At 46.4% G+C, this 16,045-nt stretch overlaps 3 protein-coding genes across 7 annotated transcripts in view; 1 reads left to right on the forward strand and 2 right to left on the reverse strand.

The window, feature by feature from the left end:
- Nucleotides 1-16,045, forward strand: part of NOP53 (NOP53 ribosome biogenesis factor) — a 289,745-nt gene that overhangs the window by 82,386 nt on the left and 191,314 nt on the right. The window lies entirely within an intron of this gene.
- Nucleotides 1-16,045, reverse strand: part of NAPA (NSF attachment protein alpha) — a 128,934-nt gene that overhangs the window by 60,002 nt on the left and 52,887 nt on the right. The window lies entirely within an intron of this gene.
- The window catches only part of ZNF541 (zinc finger protein 541), a 54,233-nt gene that overhangs the window by 27,515 nt on the left and 10,673 nt on the right, over nucleotides 1-16,045 (reverse strand). For all 5 annotated transcript variants that reach the window (XM_050772052.1, XM_050772054.1, XM_050772053.1 and 2 more), the window contains 2 exons: nucleotides 8,508-8,912; nucleotides 2,339-2,579 (listed from right to left, as the gene is read on the reverse strand). In XM_050772052.1, coding sequence (XP_050628009.1) covers nucleotides 2,339-2,579; nucleotides 8,508-8,814 — 548 coding nt within the window. In that variant the 5' untranslated portion in view covers nucleotides 8,815-8,912. The remainder of the gene's footprint in view (nucleotides 1-2,338; nucleotides 2,580-8,507; nucleotides 8,913-16,045) is intronic.

Here is a 16,045-nt window from a genome sequence, read left to right on the forward strand (position 1 = left end):
CTCAAGTGATCTGCCCGCCTCGGCCTCCCAAAGTGCTGAGATTATAGGCGTGAGCCACTGCGCCCAGCACACAGTAGCAAATTTAAAAGCCACACAGAGAGAGAGAGACCTGTTTAACTTTCAGTGTCTCTCAAACTTATTTGCCCAGAGTAGTTTTTGGTTTTGTTTTCAAAAAGCCCCTATTAGCATTCCTGAGAACCAGAATTCTGCAGAATAGACTGGAGGAGATGCTAACTTGGGTATGATCCTTCCTTTAACAAAGGAATCTGTGCCTTACCATAGGAGACCCCTAAGAAGATGCTACCTGGAGCCCCGCACAGCAAAGAAGCCAATTTACAGAGGCCCAATCCACAGAAACATTATAGAGCCAACCAACCAAATGTGCCTATAGTTTCTGCAAACAGAAATGCATGTAAAATATGTATCGCATCACACCTACCTCTGCATTAACACATTATAAATATAAGCAGAGGAGTACATCACCCTCTGGGCCCCCAACAGCCCTGCTCTGGACAGTCCTAGTCGATGTGGACTAAATCATAAAGTCTTTCCCCAAAGGCTCACCCTCGGCCTCTGTCTGAGGGAAGCAACAGAGGGAATCAGGAGACTAAGTTCTACTCCCAGCTGTTACCAACTTGTGACATGAGCAAATCGGCTCCTTTTCCTGGGGTAGGTGTGGGTGAGAGGATAAGATGAAAGATGGATTAGTCAAAGCCCCTTGTGAAAGGGAGGAGCACGGTAAGAATGCAAGGTACTTTCATCTCCCACTTGCAGGTCTCCTGGTTTGAAAAATGTCTTTCCTTCCCCCACAGGCAAGACAAGCTTATCATTTCCAAGACATTAAGCGGTGGCTCACACCTGTAATCCCAGCACTTTCGGGAAGCTGAGTCACGCAGATCACTTGAGGCCAGGAGTTCTAGACTCCTGGCCAATATGGAGAAACCCTGTCTCTACTAAAAATACAAAAATTAGCCAGGCATGGTAGTGCATGCCTGTAGTCCCAGCTACTCAAGAGGATGAGGCAGGAAAATCGCTTGAACCCAGAAGGCAGAGGCTGCAGTGAGCTGAGATCACACCACACCACTGCACTCCAGCCTGAGTGACAGAACAAGACTGTCCAAAAAAAAAAAGGAAATTTGCTCCTGACACTTTTTAAGTTAAAAGGAACAGAATGAGTTTTTTAAAAAAGAAAAAAGCAAACAAACAAACAAACAAAACAACAAAAAAAAGAAAAACAAGGCTAGGGCCAGGCGCAGTGGCTCATGCTTGTAAACCCAGCATTTTGGGAGGCCGAGGTGGGTGGATCACAAGGTCAGGAGTTTCAGACCAGCCTGGCCAATATAGTGAAACCCCATCTCTACTAAAAATACAAAAATTAGCTGGGCAGGGTGGCGAGCACCTGTAGTCCCAGCTGCTCGGGAGGCTGAGGCAGGAGAATCGCTTGAACCCGGGAGGTAAAGGTTGCCGTGAACCAAGATGAAGCCACTGCACTCCAGCCTGTATGACAGAGCAAGACTCCGTCTCAAAAAAAAAAAAAAAAAAAAAAAAGGAAAAAAGGAAAGAAAAACAAGGGTTAATGCTCCATTGCCATGTTCTAGAAGCAGGTGTCTCATCTTTCATGTCCTGTGCTATATCAACACACAGAGAACGCTGATCCCCTTTCCTTAGACACCTACCAGAGAGTAAGGACACAGCTCTATAAAGTTAGCCCAACTCCTCCCATAACACAATTGACTCAGGAGCCAGTTGTTAGGTGTTTTTAACCCATAAGGGGCCCGTCTGCAAACAGAAGCAGTGGCTTCCCCACAGGTATTAATTTAGGGACTGGAACAGCACCCACTCTCTTCCCTGCACTCTGATGGTGTAAGAAGAACAGAGTGGGTGGGGTGTGGTGGCTCACACCTGTAATCCGAGCACTTTGGGAGGCTGAGGCAGGAGGATCACTTGAGGTCAGGAGTTCAAGACCAGTCTGGCCAACATGGTGAAACCCTGTCTCTACTAAAAATAATACAAAAATTAGCCGGGCATGGTGGCAGGAGCCTGTAATCCCAGCTACTCAGGAGGCTGAGGCAGAAGAATCACTTGAACCCAGGAGGCGGAGGTTTCAGTGAGCTGAGATCATGACACTACACTCCAGCCTGGATGACAGACAAAAAAAAAAAAAAAAAGAGAATGGAGTGGCTGTGGCTGTGGCTGTGGCTGAGCAGAGGTTATACACATCTGGAAAACCCAACAGAGGATGAGACAGGTTGATCTGGGAGGACAGGAAGAAGACCCAGGAACACGTCCCCACCCCCAGCCCCTGAACAGACGTTTTTCTGACCAGACTCCTACATACAGGTGGTCCTGGCGCTTAAAGGCCTTGCTGCAGATTTTGCAGACGTGCTTCCTTTCCTGGCTGTGCGTCAGGTAGTGCTTGCTCAGAGAACTGGCGCTGCTGAACACCTTCCCGCACAGGCTGCAGTCCAGAAGTGGGTTTTGAGGGGAACTGTGCTGCCGCTTTCCTTTCCTGGCACTCCCCGAGGTGGCCCTTCCTCCTTCATCAGCCTCTTTAGCCTTAAGCACACCTAGCCCCAGGTCTACACAGAGGGAGAAAGCACAGGTTATACACAGCCAAGGAAACCAAGCGAAAAGCGCGGCTAAAGCACTCCACACCTCTTAGAGCCATGGTGGCCTTGGAAGTGCCGCACAGGAACTCTTGCTCCACACAAAGTAAACAAGGTTCAGGAGCAGGTGAGGGGAACAGAAGCCCTGCAGGACAGCACCCGGACTCGGTGCCACGCGTGGAGGGATGACTGCAGGCTGAAGCCCTTCCAGAGCAGTGTGACCACAATGGGCTGGGCTTTACGACCACACCATCACCTGGTACTCTTGGAAGGGCAATTAGAAATAAATTATCCAAGGCCGGGCGCGGTGGCTCAAGCCTGTAATCCCAGCACTTTGGGAGGCCGAGACGGGCGGATCACGAGGTCAGGAGATCGAGACCATCCTGGCTAACACGGTGAAACCCCGTCTCTACTAAAAAATACAAAAAAACTAGCAGGGCGAGGTGGCGGGCGCCTGTAGTCCCAGCTACTCGGGAGGCTGAGGCAGGAGAATGGCGTGAACCCAGGAGGCGGAGCTTGCAGTGAGCCAAGATCGGGCCACTGCACTCCAGTATGGGCAAGAGTGCCAGACTCCGCCTCAAAAAAAAAAAAAAAAAAAAAAGAAATAAATTTTCCAAACCCTTGGAAAAGTGGAAATCCTTGCACATACCCAATTCTGTTTTTGGGGTTTTCACATAAGGAAATAAATGTAGCTTTGTACAAAGATCTAGCTGCAAGGGAGTAAACTGTCATATTGCTTTTCCTGGTGAAATTTTATAAACAACCTAATATCTGGGTTGGGCATGGTAGTTCACACCTGTAATCCCAGCACTTTGAGAGGCCGAGGCAGGTCGATCATTTGACATCAGGAGTTCAGGACGAGCCTGGCGAACAAGGTGAAACCCTGTCTCTACCAAAAATACAAAAATTAGCTGGGCATGGTGGTGTGTGCCTGTAATCCCAGCTATCTGGGAGGCTGAGGCACAAGAACTGCTTGAACCCAGGAGGCAGAAGCTGCAGTAAGCTGAGATCGCACCACTGCACTCCAGCCTGGGCAACACAGCGGGACGAGAGAGAGAGAGAGAGAGAGAAAGAAAGGAAGAAAGGAAGAAAGGAAGAAAGAAAGAGAGAATCAGATGGACTAGCAGGATTATGAGCTGGTTTTATTTTCCTCTTTTTGTATAGGTAAATTGTTTACATTTTATGTATCCCTTGGATAAAATGATAAAATACATAGTTATGAATCACATAGCCCAAGGAATAGCTAAAGGAACTGGGAATATTCAGTTTGGAGAGGGCAGATATCCTCAAATATCTGAAGGGCCAGTGTACACAGGAGATGGCAGACTGCTTCTATCTTGCTCCAAGGGACAGAGCTAGGCTTGGTGAATGAAAATTAAAGGGAAGCTGACCTCACACTGGAAACATAGGGCCATGCATGCAAGGACTTAGCCTCGCTCACTGCTGTGTTCTCAGGTGCTAGAGTTCCCATTTTGGCACCTATAGGCACTCAATAACTGTATGTTAGATGAAGGAATAATAAAAGATTTTTCTACTTTTTAGATTGATCTGAAAGGTGCATTAGATTGCCTTTTTTTTTTTTTTTTTTTTTTTTTTTTTTTTTTTGAGACTGAGTCTTACTCTGTTGCCCAGGCTGAAGTGCAGTGGCGCAATCTCGGCTCACTGCAACCTCTGCCTCCCAGGTTCAAGCCTCAGCCTCCTCAGTAGCTGGGACTACAGATACCCACCACCATGCCCAACTAACTTTTGTATTTTCAGTAGAGATGGGGTTTTACCATGTTGGCCAGGCTGGTCACGAACTTCTGGCCTCAGGTGATCCACCCACCTCGGCCTCCCAAAGTGTTGGGATTACAGGTATGAGCCACCGAGCCCGGCCTGCCTTTGAAATTTCTTATTTCTTATTATTTTCTTAATAGAGATGGGGGTCTCAATATGTTGTCCAGGCTAGAGTGCAGGGGTTATTCACAGACGCAATCATAGCTCACTGCAGCCTTGAACTCCTGGGCGTGAGCAGTCCTTCTGACTCAGCCTCCCAAGCAGGTGAGACTACAGGTGCACACCACCATGCCCACCTAATTTTTAATTTTATTTCTTGAGACAGGGTTTTATTCTGTCACCCAGGCTGGAGTACAATGGTGTGATCACAGCTTATTGCAGTCTCTAAGTCTTGGGCTCACGTGATCCTCCCACCTCAGCCTCCTGAGCAGCTGGGACTATATGGGCCACCACCACTGCCAGCTAATTTTTAAATTGTTATTTGTTGTAGAGACAGGGTCTCACTATGTTGCCCAGGTTGGTCTCAATCTCCTGGACTCACGCAATCCTCCTGACTTGCCTCCCAAAGTGCTGGGATTACAGGCGTGAACCATACATAGCACCTGGCTTAAACTGCCTTATGAGTTGGCAAGTTTGTTTGTTTGTTTGTTTGTTTGTTTGTTTTTTGAGACGGAGTCTCGCTCTGTCGCCCAGGGTGGAGTGCAGTGGCCGGATCTCAGCTCACTGCAAGCTCCGCCTCCCGGGTTTTTACGCCATTCTCCTGCCTCAGCCTCCCGAGTAGCCGGGACTACAGGCGCCCACCACCTCGCCCGGCTAGTTTTTTGTATTTTTTAGTAGAGACGGGGTTTCACCGTGTTAGCCAGGATGGTCTCGAACTCCTGACCTCGTGACCCGCCCGTCTCGGCCTCCCAAAGTGCTGGGATTACAGGCTTGAGCCACCGCGCCCGGCCTGTTTGTTTGTTTATTGAGATGGAGCCTCATTCTGTTGCCCAGGCTAGAGTGCAATGGTGCCATCTTGGCTCACTGCAACCTCTGCCTCCCGGGTTCAAGTGATTCTCCTGCCTCAGCCTCCTGAGTAGCTGGGATTATAGACGCCTGCCACCATGCCAGGCTAATTCTTGTAATTTTAGTAGAGACGGGGTTTTGCCATGTTGGCCAGGCTGGTCTGAAACTTCTGGCCTCAAGCAATCATCCCACCTCAGCCTCCCAAAGTGCTGGGATTACAAAGTGTGTGAGCTACTGCACTCAGCCAAGGCGGCAAGTTTAGAAATAATTGTTTATCAGGGATGCTATGGAGATGGGACCCAAGAATTCAATGGGCCAGGGCATGGGAAAAGCAGGAGGCTGCTCTAAAGGATCCAAACGTGCAAATTCTCTGTGGCTCATGAGATGCAGTGTGACAGACACAGCAGAAGGGAAACTGGGCTGGGAGTCTTGAGGCCTAGACTCTCCTCCCAATCCTGCCTATGGCCATTTGTCATGGACCTTGCTTGGCCTTCATCTTTGTCCTCTGAGCAATTACTATAATGAGTAGTCAAATAACTCCAATAGTTCAAACAAGGAGAAACTGGGCTCCCTCAGGTGAAAGTCCTTAGCCCTATTCAGTCACTTTAAAATGCCTATTAAAGCAACTATTAAACTAGAAAACAAAACATTTCTAAAAATTGGCAAGGAGGCTGGGCACGGTAGCTTATGCCTGTAATCTCAGCACTTTGGGAGGCTGAGGAGGGTGGATCATGAGGTCAGGAGTTCGAGACCAGTCTGGCCAAGATGGTGAAACCCCACGTCTACTAAAAATACAAAAATTAGCCAGGCATGGTGGCGGGCGCCTGTAATCCCAGCTACTCGGGAGGCTGAGGCAGGAGAATCGCTTGAACCCGGGAGGCAGAGGTTGCAGTGAGCCAAGATTGCGCCACTGCACTCTAACCTGGTGACAGAGCAAGACTCCGTCTCAAAAAAAAAATAAATAAATAACTTAACTAATTAATAAAATAAAATAAATTTTTAAAAAATTGCCTAGGACACTGAAAAACAGGCAAACAGAGGCACTAGCCTGGGAAGTCACTTCATCTTCTTAGAAAGCAGTGTTATAAGGGCTCTATAGTTTTTTAACATTTATTTATTTGTTGAGACAGAGTCTTACTTTGTTGCCCAGCCTGGAGTACAATGACTCAGCTCACTGTAACCTCCACCTCCCAGATTCAAGCAATTCTCCTGCCTCAGCCTCCCGAGTAGCTGGGATTACAGGCACCCACCACCATGCCAGGTTAATGCTTTTTTTTTTTTGAGACAGAGTCTTGCTCTGTCGCCCAGGCTGGAGTGCAGTGGCGCGATCTCTGCTCACTGCAAGCTCCGCTTCCTGGGTTCACGCCATTCTCCTGCCTCAGCCTCCTGAGTAGCTGGGACTACAGGTGCCCACCACCACGCCCGGCTAATTTTTTGTATTTTTAGTAGAGATGGGAGTTTCACCGTGTTAGCCAGGACGGTCTCGATCTCCTGACCTCGTGATCCGCCCGCCTCGGCCTCCCAAAGTGCTGGGATTACAGACGTCAGCCACCGCGCCTGGCCTTTTTTTTTTTTTTTTTTTTTTTTTTTTGAGATGGAGTCTTGCTCTTTCGCCAGGCTGGAGTGCAGTGGTGTGATCTGCCTGCCTCAGCCTCCCAAAGTGTTAGGATTATAGGCATGAGCCACCATGTCTGGCCAGAGCTATAAAATTATTTAATGCTCCGTCTGGGTAAACTGACTTTGAGGAAAATATTCAAAGAACTAATCCAAAAGGAAACTCAACATGTACAAAGTTGTTCACAGAAACACCTTAACAGTCCAAACAGCAAGAATATGGTCTAACAGTCCAATGGAATAGCTATTTCAGTGACCCTCAGTATGAAGGTCTACCTTCAATATGAAAGCAAATACACCAACTCTTACAACTTAAATGAAATTACATACATAATATTATCTCTGCAAGACTATGTATGTCTGACTTCACCTATGTGTTTAAAAATTTACAAGTGAGGTCAGGCATGGTGGCTCACACCTGTAGTCCCAAGCACTTTGGGAGGCCAAGGTGGGCAGATTGCTTGAGCTCAGGACTTTGAGACCAGACTGGGAAACATAGTAAAACCCCTTCTCTACTAAAAATACAAAAGTTAGCTGGGCATGGTGGCACACACTTGTAATCCCAGCTACTCAGGAGGCTGAGGCAGGAGAATCACTTGAACCTAGGAGGCAGAGGTTGCAGTGAGCCGAGATTGTGCCACTGCACTCCAGTCTAGGCGACAGAGAGAGACTCCGTCTCAAAAAAAAAACAAACAAAAAACAAAAAACAACAACGAATATCTCTCCAGTGCTTTAAGGTCTATGAATTGTGTTTACAATAGTTCCTTCTTTCGTTTCACTCTGTGGGGAGGCAGAGAGGATGTTATTGTCCACCTGCTTTATGGATAAAGACACTGGGGTCTAAGAAGGTCTGACAACTAAAGATCAGAAGGGACAGGACCCCAGTTCATTCTGGAAATGTGAAATCAGCCTCTAGGGTGTGGTAATGGGAAGGAAAGTCTTTAGTAAATGCTAACATCTGCCCACACACTACACAAAAGATAAGGATATCCCCAAACACCTAAGTTTCTGAACATTATTCCCTAGAATGAGTGTTCTGTTTCCTTTACTAAGAATTGGGTGCCAAGAGTGGTGGCTCATGCCTGTAATCACACTACTTTGGGAGGCCGAGGTGGGAGGATCAGTTGAGGTCAGGAGTTCAAGACCAGCCTGGCCAATATGATGAAACCCCATCTCTACTAAAAATACAAAAATTAGCTGGGCGTGGTGGTGGGCGCCTGTAATCCCAGCTACTTGGGAGGCTGAGGCAGGAGAATCACTTGAACCCGGGAGCCAGAGGTTGCAGTGAGCCGAGATCGTACCACTATACTCTGCCTAAAACAAAACAAAACAAAACAAAAAAAGAATTGGGAAACAATTCCCAAGTAGGAAAAAAGGTGACTGTTCCCTAAGTCACCTGTAGGAGGGAAAAATTTTCTTAACCAATCCATGCAGAATCAGTCCCTAGCTGGCCACAGAAACTGTCGAACATTCTGCAGGGCCTTTCTACCCAGGTGACAGCCTCACCTTGTAAGGATGCCTGAGACTCCGAATCTGCATACTCCTCCAGCAGCTTCACAGAATCACTGTCCTTCCCCGAGTACAGGGACAGGGTGTCTAAGTTGTCCTCCAGCACCTCGCTGGACATGTCAGGCGTTGGGAGGTTGGGGTCCGGGTCCAAACCACTCAGGCCAGCATAGAGCAGGTCTCGCGTGTTGGGACCCAGATCCCGGTTGAGGGTGTCACTGCAGTTGAGCCCTTGGCTCTCTGAAAATGAAGGGAGGTGCATTTCTGATGGGAGGGCACCCTCGTCTCCAAGGCTGTACTGGTCCATGGCTCTCCACTGCCAGGTCTTGGCCAAGAGCTACTCTCCGGATAAGCAGAACCATGTAAGGAAACAGGGAGGAGAGAGCCCTTGATGGCAACTAATTCCTGAAAATGAAGCAGGAAGAATGAAGGTTATTAGGTGGCAAAACAGCATTGTGGGCAGAGCACAGACTTGCAATTCAAGTAGACCTCGATCTGGGTCTGTTCTCTGCCCCATAACAGTCATGTGGCTTTGTGCAAGTCACTTAAGCTCCACGAGCCCCAGGTGCCTCATCTGTAAACTGGGTGTAAGAGTACCTCCTTCACAAGATTGTTGTGAGGAATAAGTAAAAGTACTTCCAGCAACATGGTGGACTGAACTGACCTCTTCCTCCAGCTATAAACATATACATGTATAACAAAAGATAATTTTTTAACATATAGCCTCCGTCAAAAGACAGGAAAAATCCCAAGTGCCAGCAGCAACAAGAAAACTCAATGCTGGAAGTGTAAGCTCACGTAGGCCCCAGGGGAAAATCAGAATCAGATACAGGGCCTAGAGCCATTTGTCCAATATGGTGGCCACTAGCTCCATGTGGCTATGAAGTACTTGATTTTTCTTTTCATTTTTTACTGATATCAAATCAAAAATGGATAATATATTTATTTAAGATATGGGGTCTCACTATGGTGCCCAGGCTTGTCTTGAACTCCTAGGCTCATGCGATCCTCCCACCTTGGCCTCCCAAAGTGCTGGGATTACAGGCATGAACCAACACACATGGCCCTGTGAAGCACTTGAAATGTGATTGGCCTGAATTGAGACAGGCTGTGAGTATAAAATATAACCTGGATTTGGAAAACTTAGTACCAAAAATATGTCAATTTAATAAGTTTCTATATAGATTAAATGTGGAATGATAATTTTTTTTTTTTTTTTTTTTTTTTGAGATGGAGTCTCATTCTGTCACCCAGGCTGGAGTACAGTGGCAGGATCTCAGCTCACTGCAACCTCCACCTCCCAGGTTCAAGTGATTCTCCTGCCTTAGCATCCCGAGTAGCTGGGACTGACTACAGGCGCATGCCACCACACCCAGATAATTTTTGTATTTTTAGTAGAGATGGGGTTTCACCGTGATTCCCAGGCTGGTCTCAAACTCCTGACCTCAGGTGATCTACCTGCCTTGGCCTCCCAAAGTGGTGGGATTACAGGTGTGAGCCACTGCGCCCAGCCTGCAATGATAATATTTTCTATATAATGGGCTAAATGCAACATGTTATTAAAGTTAATTTCATCTACTTATCTTTATAATGTGGCTTCTAGGAAATTTAGATTATATATGGCTCATATTCTGTATTATCGAATGCTGCCCTGGAGGCTGGGACCTGGGATGATAACAGACATGTGGGAGAAGGAAACAGGGCCTTGAGTTCCCAGGCAGTGGAGGCCTGGTGCCCTGGAAGAGCTGAACTATCCACAGGAAAACTAAATAAATGAAAAGAAAAGCTTCACGCAAGTCTAGAAAAGCACCCCCAAGAACTAGAAAAAAATAGCACAGTGAGAGATAACAAAGCCGAGCATTCTACGAGTCTACAAAAGAATGACAATTACCCTGATGGCAAACTTCTCAACAGAAACAAGCCTCGAAGATAAGAATAAGAATATCATCAATGGACTAAAGACAAGTCAGCCAGCACTGAGCTCAACATACAGGCATGAGAGAGGGAGGGAGGAGGCTGGGTGCCAGGGTTCACACCTGTAACCTCAACACTTTGGGAGGCAGAGGAGGGACGATTGCTTGAGGCCAAGAGTTTGAGAGCAGCCTGGGAAACACAGCAAGACTGGCTTCTATAAAAAATTAAAATAGCCAGGCGCGGTGGCTCACGCCTGTAATCCCAGCACTTTGGGAGGCCGAGGCGGGCGGATCACAAGGTCAGTAGATCGAGACCATAGTGAAACCCCGTCTCTATTAAAAAATACAAAAAAGTAGCCAGGAGTGGTGGCGGGCGCCTGTAGTCCCAGCTACTCACAAGGCTGAGGCAGGAGAATGGCGTGAACCTGGGAGGCAGAGTTTGCAGTGAGCAGAGATCGCGCCACTGCACTCCAGCCTGGGCGACAGAGCAAGACTCCATCTCAAAAAAAAAAAAAAAAATTAAAAATAATAGCCAAGCATGGTGGCATCTATCTGTAGTCCCAGCTATTCAGAAGGCTGAGGCAGGACGATCACTTCAGCCTGGGAGCCTATAGACTTTTACACACAAGGCCTAAGAATCTACCTTATAGACGCTGGTCCAAAAAATGACTAAAAGTTTTGAGTCATTTGGGAAAAAAAAAAGAGATGATGATAACTTCATACTTTTAAGTTTGCACACTAGAAGAATCTAAGTGTAACCACCAAGAGAAGAAAAATAAACCACATAACATCTAAACTAGTAGAATTTATTCCCCCCAAAATGGGTGGCGGGGGTTGGGGGAGTAGAGTTTACTTTAAAATACTGCAGGGAAAAGAGAGAAAAGACTCATAGTACTGTAATTAGGAATTAAAGAGGAAACACATCTCTAATGACCTTAGAAAAAATAAAAAGGATTATAAAAGAATACTATAAACAACTGTATTCAGACAATTTAAAAATTAGATAACTTAGATACATTAACTTAGTTATTTAAATTAGATACAACATATTAGATAACAGATTAAAATGGGCAAATTGCTAGAAATATACAAATTACCAAAACTGACTCAAGAAGAAACAGAATTTCTTTCTTTTATTTTGAGATGGAGTTTTGCTCTGTCGCCCAGGCTGGAGTGCAGTGGCGCAATCTCGGCTTGCTGCATCCTCCGCCTCCTGGGTTTAAGCAATTCTCTGCCTCAGCCTCCCGAGTAGCTGGGATTACAGGCACCCACCACCAGGACCAGCTAATTTTGTTTTGTATTTTTAGTAGAGACGGGTTTCACCATCTTGGCCAGGCTGATCTTGAACAGTGTCAGGAGACACTATGATCCACCTGCCTCAGCTTCCCACAGTGCTGGGATTATAGGCGTAAGCCACCGCGCCCGGCCAAGAAACAGAATTTCTGAATAGATCTGTGAGAAATAAAAGACTGGGTCAGGCACAGTGGCTCATGACTGTAATCCCAGCACTTTGGGAGGCCGAGGTGGGCAGATCACCTGAGGTCAGGAGGCTGAGGCACAAGAATCACTGAACAGTGGTTGTCTGTCTGTCTGACCTGTCAATGGCTCCCTGAAAGCCTAATGCAAAGATCTTGCCTTTTTTGTGCCTAACTTGGAACTCTCTGGGGTACAGTGTGGCTATGTGCAGGGCGTTTGTTACAAACATTAAAGTCAAATGAACTAGACGCTGCAGCCTGGCACAAAAGATATTGACTGGGGCAAACAATTGACATGCTGAACGCCAGGGAGGAAAAGCTGGGAAGTTAGAAATAAAGGCTTTGAAAAATAAACCAGGTGCAGTGGTTCATGCCTGTTATCCCAGCATTTTGGGAGGCTGAGGCAGGTGAATCACCTGACATCAGGAGTTTGAGACCAGCATGGCCAAAGTGGCGAAACTGCGTCTCTACTAAAAACTCAAAAATTAGCTGGGCATGGTGGCAGGTGCCTGTAATCCCAGCTACTTGGAAGGCTGAGGCAGGAGAATCACTTGAACCTGGGCGGCGGAGGTTGCAATGAGCCAAGATTGTGCCACTGCACTCCAGCCTAGGAGACAAGGGCAAAATTCTGTCTCAAAAAAAAAAAAAAAAAAAAAAAATCCACAATGGCAGTTTCTTATAAAGCTAAATATAGTATTTTTTTCTGCATCTATTTGATGATTGTAATATATATATGTATAAAATCTTATCATACAATCCAGCAACTATACTCCTAGGCATCCACCCAACTGAGCTGAAAACTTCAGTCCCCACAAAAGCCTGCACACACATGTTTATAGCAGCTTTGTTCATAACTGCCCCAAACTGGAAGCAATCAAGACATCCCTCAATAGGTGAATGGATCAACAAACTGTGGAACATCCAGACAATGGAATGCTCTTCAGCAATAGAAAACAATAAGCTATCAAGCCACAAAATGACATGGAGGAACCTTAAATGCACATTGCTAAGTGAAGGAAGCCAGTATGAAAACATTACATACTGAAAAAAAAGACAAGACTACATACTGTGAGACTCCAACTATATCACATTCTGGAAAAAGGAAAACTATAGAGACAATAAAAAGATTGGCAGTTGTGTGATTTGGTGGGTGAGGAGTGAAACTATTTTTGCATGATAATCTAATGGCGCATATCTGACATTATACCATAGTCAAAACCCACAAAACTATACAACACAGAGGCTGAGCTCTGGCTGGGTGTGGTGGCTTACACCTGTAATCCCAGCACTTTGGCCCAGGAGTTTGACACCAACCTGGATAACAATGTCAGACCCTGTCTCTATGAAAAAAAAATTTTTTTCATTAGCCGGGCATGGTGGCACGTGCTGTGGTTTCAGCTACTTGGGAGGCTGAGGAGGGTGAATCGCTTGAGCCGGAGAGGTGGAGGCTGCAATGAGCTATGATTGCGCCACAGCACTCAAGTCTGGGCAACACAGCGAGACCCTGTCTCAAAATAATTAATTAATTTTTTAAAAAATTTAAAAACCCAAATGAATAAAAAAAGAGCTTCCACATATTCCTGGGAATTTAGAAGGCGTCATCTCAGGGTGGGCACATGTTTGGAAAGGACCAGAGAAGGCTTCCAAGCTCTCACCTCTGGCTGACCTTTGCTCTCTGCAGGCAGAGTGAAGGCGAAGGTAGGGTTGTTAACTGCCTGCCTGAGTGTGGAAGGAGTGCCGCGCTGCAAATACTGGAAGCTTTTTGGTTTTTGTTTTCTGTTTTTTTTTTTTTTTTTTTTTTTGCTCCAGGAGTTTAAGGAGATCTCTGCTAAGTCACTAGCTGACCACAAAACTAACAGAACAGTCTACTGACCACACCCCACAAAGAACACAGTCTTTACAAAAATAGCTTAGAAAAGCCACCAAACAGTTACAACCCACAATAAGCAGCAACAACCAAGCCTGAGGACAGGGAAGAGAGGAAGGATCCCATTCCCAGAAAGACCAGACTGCAATATGCAAAATTGCATAAAACGCTGGGCGCGGTGGCTCACACCTGTAATCCCAGCACTTTGGGAGGCTGAGGCGGGTGGATCACCTGAGGTCAGGAGTTCAAGACTGGCCTGGCCAACATGGCGAACCCCTGTACCTACTAAAAATATAAAAATTAGCGGCCGGGCCTGGTGGCTCAAGTTTGTAATCCCAGCACTTTGGGAGGCTGAGATGGGCGGATCATGAGGTCAGGAGATCGAGACTATCCTGGCTAACACAGTGAAACCCTGTCTCTACTAAAAAATACAAAAAAATAGCTGGGCGAGGTGGCGGGCGCCTGTAGTCCCAGCTACTCGGGAGGCTGAGGCAGGAGAATGGCGTGAACCCAGGAGGCGGAGCTTGCAGTGAGCGGCGATCGCGCCACTGCACTCCAGCCTGGGTGACAGAGCAAGACTCCATCTCAAAAAATAAACAAACAAATAAAAATTAGCTGGCTGTGGTGGCAGGCACCTGCAATCTCACCTACATGGGAGGCTGAGGCAGGAGAATTGCTTGAACTCGGGAGGTGGAGGCTGCAGCGAGCCAAGATCATGCCACTGCACTCCAGCCTGGGCAACAGAGTAAGGCTGTGTCTCCAAAAAAGACAAAAACAGGCCAGGCACAGTGGCTCAAGCCTGTAACCCCTGCACTTTGGGAGGTCCGGGAGGGCGGATAACTTGAGGTCAGTTGTTCAAGACCAGCCTGGCCAACATGGTGAAACCCCGTCTCTACTAAAAATACAAAAATTAGCTTGGTGTGGTGGTGTGCACCTGTAATTCCCGCTACTCAGGAGACTGAGGCAGGAGAATTGCTTGAATCCGGGAGGTGGAGTCTGCAGTGAGTTGAGAGTGTGACAGACTGAGACTCCATCTCAAAAAAACAAACAAAAACAAAAACAAAGAAACCGACAAAATGTCCAGTTTTCGAATCATGAAAGCTTGAGAAAAATGAGAAGGTCGAGTTTTCCAGCAAAAGTTTATGAGTCATGCAAACAAAGAAGCATGGCCCCTTCAGAGGGCCCTCTCACACAAATGGAATCAGATGACCTGTGACCTTCTGTGTCTGGCTTCTTTCACTAAGCACAGCGTTTTCAAGGTTCACCCATATTGCAGCACATGTCACTCCTCCATTTTTTCCAGGGCTGAATAAGGTTCCCCTGTCTAAAGAGACCACATTGTGTTTATCTGCTGTCCTGTTGATCAACATTTGGGTTGCTTCCATTTTTGGGCTATTGTGAAAAATTCTGCTCACACCTAGATGTTTAAGAAATGCTTCATGACTCACTGATAATAAATCTAGTGCATATTGGAATAACGGGAGTTTGGGACTAGATTTCTAGGCCACCAGTTTCTGCTTTCTAATAACTTTTCATGTTGATATGTAATAGAACCACTGCACCTGCAATGTCTGTGTTGCATGTTATCTGTCTATCTGCGTGTCTGTGTGTATGCAGCCTATTGAGGCAGCAAAAATTTAAAGTCAGATACCGTAATCCCATATACAACTCTGAGACCCAACTGAATTTCAGAATTTGAGGGGGTTTTAGAAGTGTAAATCAATGCATACCCTGTATTTTAAGTAACCTCCAGTGGGGTTTGGGGCAGTACTTGGTAACCAAATGATTATTTCTGCATCATTACCTATGACCACTCAGCGTACGTGAAATAAAGGCTGTGAAAAGCAACATGTAAGGTCAGGTTTGGCCACCAGATGATATTTGAGATGCCACAGGATTCTCAGAGCTTTTTGGGTTTCCAGAAAATCAGGGAGAGGAGTGTGGCTCTGTAAGCCAAATTCACATTCCACCAATTCCACAGTTTCTGCTACAGTGCTGCTATAAACTGTTTTCACTACTCCATGATGGGAAAAAACCCATCTCCTCCTGCATCTCCCAGTAATAAAAACAAGTGAATAAAAATCATATATATATATATTTTTGAGACAGAGTCTTGCTCTGTCCCCTAGGCTGGAGTACAGTGGCGCAATCTTGGCTCACTGTAACCTCTGCCTCCTGGGTTCAAGTAATTCTCCTGTCTCAGCCTCCGAGTAGCTGGGATTACAGGGACCCACCACCATGCCCGGCAAATTTTTGTACTTTTAGTAGAGATAGGGTTTCACC

The sequence above is a fragment of the Macaca thibetana genome, chromosome 19 (genome assembly GCF_024542745.1).
Source record: "Macaca thibetana thibetana isolate TM-01 chromosome 19, ASM2454274v1, whole genome shotgun sequence".
Taxonomy (NCBI): Eukaryota; Metazoa; Chordata; class Mammalia; order Primates; family Cercopithecidae; genus Macaca; species Macaca thibetana.